At 50.2% G+C, this 8,351-nt stretch overlaps 1 protein-coding gene across 1 annotated transcript; it reads right to left on the reverse strand.

The window, feature by feature from the left end:
* Positions 1-5,436: 5,436 nt before the first annotated feature.
* Positions 5,437-8,115, reverse strand: irf2bp2b (interferon regulatory factor 2 binding protein 2b). Its single transcript, XM_051381311.1, has 2 exons — positions 7,098-8,115; positions 5,437-6,555 (listed from the first exon to the last, which is right to left on the reverse strand). The coding sequence occupies exons 1-2, from the start codon at positions 7,852-7,854 to the stop codon at positions 5,795-5,797; spliced, it is 1,518 nt and encodes a 505-aa protein (XP_051237271.1). The 5' UTR covers positions 7,855-8,115; the 3' UTR covers positions 5,437-5,794.
* Between the last annotated feature and the right edge of the window lie 236 nt (positions 8,116-8,351).

The raw sequence follows: 8,351 nt of genomic DNA on the forward strand, positions 1-8,351 counted from the left end.
CCGGAAGGATGGGAGCCCCCCCCCAGCAGATGAAACGAGGAGGCTTAGAGACAGAACCTGAAGCGGTTGGTCGGGACGGATCTCTGTCGGTCCACAGCGCGGCGGTTAAAGCTCAGAGTTAGTTAATTACTGCTGGTGGAGGCTGCAGCTGAGTGTGAACAGGGTTTGTAGTGTATTGATTATAGATTATTGATTTACAGTGAGGCCTCTGTCCCTCAGGTAGAAACACAGTCCGTATCTCCAGCTGTCGTTGCTGTTAGCTTCCTGTCTGATGTGATCAATATCTGATATCTGTGTCTGATAAGGCGCTTGCTGCCTCTGGGCTCTACTGTACAGCCCCCCCCCGCCGTGGCCTTTACTTCCTGCCAGCTCATTGACGTGGCAGATCCAGCGTCCCCCTCTGTTTACCTTCCAGCGGGGATATCCAGGCAACCGGGCCGCGGCTCCGGGCGCCGGTTGCTATATTTGGGCCTTGGCTCCGTAAACCTGTTTTCCAGATAAAGAGTCAACAGGCAGCGCGTTCCTTTCTTGGTGCTCGCTGCCGGGAGTTCGCTGATTAATGGCACAGCAGCCTCTGCCCGCCTCCACGGCTAATTATAGAGAGTGCAGCTGCTGGGTTTGACCCTCCACTGCCCCCCCCACACCACCCCCCGCTGCCCAACACCTTTCACTGACTGCTGGCAGGACAGGGATTACTTTATCTGACTATATCTGGACACTGTGCTCACTAATTTATCCAGTAATTTATTCATTACTAATAATTATCAGTAATAATAAACAGTTACTTTACTTTTGTTTTCTGATGTTCTGATCAGAAATCCAACAAAGTGTCCCAGGTTATAATGCTAACAGACATATAGAGCATATCTCTGGTGTTTGCAGACGTTTTAATATATAATATATAATATATTATATTCACATTATATATTATATTATATACAGATTATATATTATATAATATTCAGATTATATATTATATTATGTACAGATTATATATTATATTCAGATTATATATTATATACAGATTATATATTATATTATATTCAGATTATATTATATTCAGATTATATATTATATTATATACACATTATATATTATATTATATACAGTAATTATATTCAGATTATATTATATACAGATTATATATTATATTATATTCAGATTATATATTATATTATATTCAGATTATATATTATATTCAGATTATATATTATATTATATACAGATTATATATTATATTATATTCAGATTATAGTTTGAACTTTAACTGTTGCAGTGACTCTAACTGCCCCACAGGGGCAATAAAGTTTTATTACCATTATAATGATCCAGTGTCTGTTTATTGAGCTGTTTTTGTGCAGTTTGAATATTTAAAATATATTTATAAATATATATGTGTGTGTGTGTGTGCGATGTCACTAGAAGAATAAACAGTGTTTATATTGACAGAGCACACACTGGGTCTGGGTGGGGGGGTCGGTCGGCGGGTTCTGTGTGTGCAAGGGGGGGTCTTTAAAGCCCCAGGGCAGATTTGTGAAAGTGCTGATGTGGCGGGGGGGGGTTATTGTGTGACTGCAGCATGTTCTGCCTGAGTCGGGGTCGTCTTTCATGTGGGGGGGGGGGGGGCGCTGACCTTTTGAACAGCGTTTGGACTCCAGATGAACAGAGGCTGTACGCAATGACCCCCCCCCCCGACCACATGGTAAACATAAACTCACCATAAACTCTGAAGTCAGCACAGCATGGGGGGGGGGGGCTAACGGCTAATGTAGCTACTGTTAGCATGCAACCGAACGGGGCAGCTAGAGGGACGCTAACAGTTAGCATTAGCTTCCCGCCCTGAACACATGCTCACGGGGGCGGAGTGCGGCGGCCCGTTCCTCGCCGCCTGCGCCTTTAATATTTTATACATTTCAGCGTAGCGGCGTCTCCCCAAGATGGCCGCTGGCGGAGTGAAATAAAGAGGACGATGTTTCCACGGCGACTGTTACACCAGCTTTTATTTTTATTTGTACACTTTTCAAACACGATCACAGACGCTGCCGGCTCGGCCTCCAGGTACGAGTTGTTCAACATGGTTACCGTGGGAACGGGGCGAGGAAGGTGAATTTAAAGCAACTCGTTCTTTAGTAAACGTCGGCGCTCTCAGCGTGGCGGCGAACAGCTGAGGTCTGTTGTTCCTGCTCGCCAACGGGTTCGAGACGTGTTTCCTCCGGCCTCATCCTGCACTTCAGAGTCCGGAGAGGAGGAAGAGGAGGAGGAGGAGGAGGAGGAGGAGGAGGAGGAGGGACAGCTGAACAAACAGAGAGAGGATACAGAGAGAGAGAGAGAGAGAGAGAGAGAGAGAGAGAGAGAGAGAGAGAGAGAGAGAGAGAGAGAGGGGAGGAAGGGGGAGAAACCCGGAGTCTCTCTCCGAGTGTGCCACGTAATTTGAGCAAACCCATTTATCTCGGGCCACTGGCTCTTCGGGCCCGCTGGGTGTTGAGTTTCGGTGACAGATGAAAAGAAATGAGCTGTCTCGGCTGGAATCTGAGGCCGACCTCACGCCAAACCGGCCTGAGCGAGAGCGAGGGGGAGGGGGGGAGGGGGGGCGGAGGTCTGGATCTGGTTTAGAGATTGGCCGTCTGATTGGCTGGCAGACATCAAAAGGAGCAGCAGACCGAAGTTTTAACCCATCGGAGTGTTTTTGTTGTTCGTTTGAAGGAATGTGAGGAGATTCTTCTCAATGGAGCCGAAACTGAAGTAACTCGTGCTTTACGGGGGGGGGGCCCTCTCGTACCCCTTCAGGGGCCCCCGTGGTCCCCGAAATACAAGAACCACACAACAAATACCAAACTATGTTCTGGATATTTACATTGTCCCAAATGTTTCCAACAAAGTTCAAACTCAGAGAATATCTGTCATTTTATTCAGGTAACGCTGCGTTTCACCGGTCGCCTGTCGATGGCGTCATATCCCCTTTGTGCCTGCGTCAGCGTTGTGGTTGTCTGCCAGAAGCTGTCATACATTGACTGTTGATCCAGTCTGAAGCCACATTGTTACCATCCACTGTTTAGATCTTGGTGCTTTTTAACTCTAGATTTGAACCGGATGAAGGATTTTAGTCATCGGACGTCTGGATCTTAAGTTATCAGAGAAACAAGCTGAGCTAACGTTAGCAGCAGCTCGGCTCACATTGTAACCTGGGACCTGTTAGCTTAGCTTCAGTCTGTTAGCATGATACAATAACCTGGGACCTGTTAGCTTAGCTTCAGTCTGTTAGCATGATACAATAACCTGGGTTAATCTACATTATAACAGGAGCTAAAAGTACCTTTGCCCATCAATAGCTGTATTTAATTCACTGTAAAAAGTGTTTTTAATGATTATTGGTGTTAAATAAACTTAAAGATTCCCTCCAGACATCTATGAAGACACATATAACATATATAATATATATATAAATATAAAATATAAAGGAACCAACAGTTGAGCCTGGAAGTTTCATGAAGTGAGACAGAGAGTTTAAAGACCTTTCAGTTGATGCTGATTACAACAGAAAGAGGAATTCATCAATGGAAAGAGCCGTTACGTAACGCTCCCAGTGCTGACCCACTGCTCTGCTGACTGATTTAATCTCACTGGACAAACACTGGAAAAGCTCCGGAGGGCAAGTTGAACATTTAAAGTCTGTTTTCAACCATTAAACCAACAACTGCTGCCATCATTTGTTTAAAGCTTTAACCTTTATTTCCTCAGCGCCTCCAGGAAGTTACGATCACGACATTTAACGCCAATTAAACAAACCCTCGTTAATTCTGCGACTCGACCGTCACGTCTCACATTTACCCTCCAAACGGATTTTATTCAATCGTAACAAAGAAATTATAATAATCACATTTAAAAGCTGCTGTGACTGTTTATCTGCCTGGAAGTTTATCAGGTAAGTTTTGGTTATAATGGTGTAAAACTCATTTCACAATATTGAGTTTATGAGGATATAAAACGGAGGAAAACAGCAAATCCACTAGTTTTACTTACTGATGCCTAAAAAGGGCAGTTTATTAGAAAAGTTGTTATAAAATCCTAAAAAACTACAAATTGTCAAACCTCTTTATATATTTTTATGTTTGTTTATCTCACTAGTGTTTTTAAGAAGCTGTTTCGGCCATAAAACGTCAGATTATGGTGTAAAACTCCTGTCGTATATCTTCAAAATGCTCGTTTGAAACCCAAAGTTTAAGTTTATAATGATGGAAACAGGAAGCATTTTTATAACAGTCAGATATTTTCAGCAGTATCAACCCTGTGAAACCCTGGAGCGGCTGAATATTTATCTTCCTGTAACTTGTTGACGCAACTTTCAGCTTTAAAATTCTTTTCACGTCTTCAAAATGTTTTTAATCCGAAGAAATTCAGTTTACAGCAACTGTTGTAGACGTGATGAAGAGCGAGGGGGCCGCTCCAGGAGCCGAGGGTGGCAGGAAGGGGTTAACGCTCGCTCCTCGCTCTGAATGGCGGCTGAAAGCGGCGGGGGCCCCGGCATAAACACACAGGCCCCCATTCATCCGCTCGCTGTGTGATCAACCTTGAACAGTGGAAGGCGTGTTATTGCAGCAGAGGGGGGAGGAGGGAGGGAGGGAGGGAGGGAGGACGGTGACTCAGGAATTCCACTGAGGAGCACGTGACCCCTGAGCAAGGCATTTCTATCCTCCTGCTCTCAGCCGGGGGGGGGCTTGCTGTACGGCTCCTCCTGAAGGCCGAATGTGACGTCCAGTAATCAGACGTCCTGCGTAGAATAACACGTTAAACACAAACTGAACGTCGACGGCGAGATTACACTTTAAATCCTCTCCTACGGCGGCCATTTTGTCTGCTGACGAGGCCGCTTTGTTGCAGGAAGCCGCTTTGGATTCGATCCCCGGGGGGCGGTGGGGGGGCAACAACACCGCCACCAGGGCCCAGAGGCGTCGCCGCCATGTGGAAAAACCGGTTGGCTCCACAGGCACACAGGGGGGTGGGGGGGGCGGGTGACCTCACAATGTGATTTCACTAGAATCAGGACGCCGGTTCGACCCCGATCTGCTGCCAGCGTTAGTCAGCACCGGGGGGGGGGGAAACACAGATAAACAGAACGCCACGTGAGGAGCCACTTCAACAGACGTCTCCACGGCGAGCTATATTTAGCCTCGTTATCTCCCAACACTCGCAGGAGACACGAGGCTCGACGGCGAGCGGCCTCAGGCTCCGCCTACGTGTGATTTACTGTACAGAAACGTTTATGCAACCCACTCCTCCTCCTCCTCCTCTTCCTCCTCCTCCTCTTCTATCTCCTTGACTTTTCCCTCCACCCACTCTTCCCTGGAAGCCGGTTCGTTCCTGCTGGAGGCGATTGCATCATGGCTGACTCACAATGAGCTCCCGGCCCCGAGTGGAAACAGACAGAGACACTGCAGCGATTATTACAACGTCTCAAACTGTATTTGGCAGCTTTTCTTTAAACAAGTGCATACATGTACAGCTAGAAGCATTTCTTACTCTGTTGGGTTTTTTTTTATTGTTTTTTTGCCAAGTGCTCAGATTAGTCACATTCTATGTTTGACGTCTCCGACCTAAAGTACAGCGGCAGACTGCGAGACGGCGAGGAGTCCGTTATGAGGATACATACCTTCTTTAAATCATAGAAACACAATGTATTGAAAAAGAAAAATCAAAAAGAAAAATTATACAGCCATGTTTTTACGAAGTGTCCACGTCCCTCGTGTCCGATATGTACACGTCCTTTATGTCCTGCTGTTGTTGCCGTAGAAACACTTTAAGGGTCCCGCTCCTTTTTTACCTTTATGTCCCCGGCCAAGATGGTGGCTATTTCCCCCTGCATGAAGGCCCAGGGCACGTTGGAGCCCACCAGCGGGCACCGCTCGCCGCTGGGACAGTACACCTCGCCGGTGGCGCCCTGCTGCTTGATGCTGTCCCGGGAGCAGGGGAAGCAGAACTTGTGCGACGGCACCGACGGGCACTGGACGAAGTGAGTGTCCTCCAGCCGCTCGTGGCACAGAGTGCAGCACAGCGGCACGCTGCCGGGCGGCACCGAAGAGTCTGGAATGCTCTGTGGCGGCGGCGCGTGGGGGTCCATGCCGCCGGGCGCGTGTAGAGCGGAAGGGTTGGCGCTCACTGGCCCCTCCCTCTGGGTCAACCTCCTCTGGGAGGCCGAGGACGGCGACAGGGGGCTGCCGCTGTTCCGCCGCACGCCCGCCGTGGTGGAGTGTACCTGGTTGCTGTCCTTAGGTGAGCCCGTGCTGCCGGCGTTGTCGGTGGCGAGGATGAGAGCCGCCATCGGGGACTGGCCGTTCTGCGCCGTAGCGGCCTCGGGGGGCGTGGTGCGGGAGTGGGGGGAGATGGTGGACGGGGGGGCGGAGGAGAAGCCGGGCAAGGAGGCCGGGGGCATCTTCAGGACCTCGGAGGGCGAGGGGAGCCACGGCTGGCCCTCGCCGCCGTTCATCTTGGGGGCGCTGCCCTCGCCGTCCGGCTCCGGGGACGCCTTCCTCTTCATGCTGCGGGGGTGCTTCCCCCTGTCTGAGGAAGAGGAAGAGGAAGAGGCTTAACACGACCACACAAACACTACAGCACACTGCTCGCACAGGAAGCTGCTCAACCATGAATAAAGCTTTGTTTATGTCTGCGTGCAGCGTGGTGAACGGGTGCGTTACGGCGCCGTGGCGTTACGAACTGCAGCCGCACGATATCGCACAAACATCGTGAGTTAATTCTCTGTAAGGAACATTTATAACAAACACAGATCGTAACGGTCGACTGTTAGCTTCACAGCTTCTGGATCGGAATATAAATATAATACAAATATAATATAAATATGAATATAATATAAATATGAAGATTATATAAATATAATAAATATAGATTTAATAAGAATGTAATATAATATAAATATATTATTGTGCAGGATTAAACACATTGTGTGTATAAAATCCGCTGACACATTATTTCCTGTTTTGAGTGCCCGGTTGTGTCCCTGCACACACACACACACACACACACACACACACGCACACACGCACACACGCGCACACACGCACGCACGCACGCACACACACACCTACCTGTCTTTGAGGAAGTGGCACTATCGTATCCCATCACCCTCTGCATGGCCGCGTGCTCCTTCTTGTACCTGCCGTCGAAGGTGTGCAGCGCCACCAGATCCCGCACCGTCTTCCCTTTACCGATCCAGTCCTTGTGGCTGTCCGGTAGCTCCGACAGGCTGTCCGGCCTGTGTTTGTCTTTCAGCTCCTCCGGTCGCTTACCGTGCTCCCCGGGGCCCGACACGCTGAGCACCCCGGGCAGCCCCATCTGCGCCGGGCGGCCGTTGAGCGGGTGCCCGATGGGGATGCCGCCGTTCACCAGCGGCACCAGGCTGGGCGGAACCGCGCTGGTCCTGCGCGGGTTCGGGCTCTGACGGTTGAGCTCCGGAGGCTCGTCCGGTTTTGGGAATCCGTTCGGCATCGGGAGGCCGTTCGCCTGCCGCCCCGCTTGGTACTCCGGTCCGAGCCGCGGCGGGCGGTCGGACAGCGGGTAGCGGTCCAACGGCTGCGGCGGACGGGAGTCTCCAGCCGAGTGGTTGAGCTCCTTCCCGGGGTGCTGCTGGGGCTTCCCCGGGCCCGGAGAGCGGCCATCCTGGAAGCCGTGCGCCCTCTTCAGCTGCCGGGCGGTGTCTATAACGAACTCGATCCGGTCGGCGCCCTCGTAGTTGACACATCCGCGGCACACGGGCTCGGTAAAATCCCAGATCATCGCCCACGGCATGCGCGGCAGGTCGCACAGATAGCAGGACTGCCTTCTGGAGGCCGCCGCGGAGGACATGGTGGAAGAAACACTCCCCAAAATGTCGGTCGGTGTGTTCGCGCCGCTGGAGGAAGAAAACCCACCGACGGTCGGAGAGAAACGCGGTTTATTTCCCGTCAGAAAGCAGCGGAGTGATACCGACTGCAGCTCATCGTCGTTGTGTCCGGTTCCTCGCGCGCCTCCGTCTGAAGCTCGCGCTTACAATTCAGCTCGAGCTCTCACTGTAGGGCCGTGACGTCAGCGCCGACACTCCGCTCGCGCTCCGGGGTTCTATTTACTGGATTCTTCGACGACCCCTCGGGCGCATGCTCAACAGTCTCGCTCTCTTTAAACGGCCGAAGATCGCGTGAGTCCGAGGAGGAGGCGTCACTCCGCGTCAGAAACACAGCGAGGTTCCGGAAGTCACAAAAACTCAAAACTCATTCACTCTGTTTTATTTATAAAGAAACATGCAGCCCAACGTGTATCTAAACAACAACAACAACAACAACAACAACAACAACAACACAACAATA

Source organism: Dicentrarchus labrax, unplaced genomic scaffold (assembly GCF_905237075.1).
Source record: "Dicentrarchus labrax unplaced genomic scaffold, dlabrax2021, whole genome shotgun sequence".
Taxonomy (NCBI): Eukaryota; Metazoa; Chordata; class Actinopteri; family Moronidae; genus Dicentrarchus; species Dicentrarchus labrax.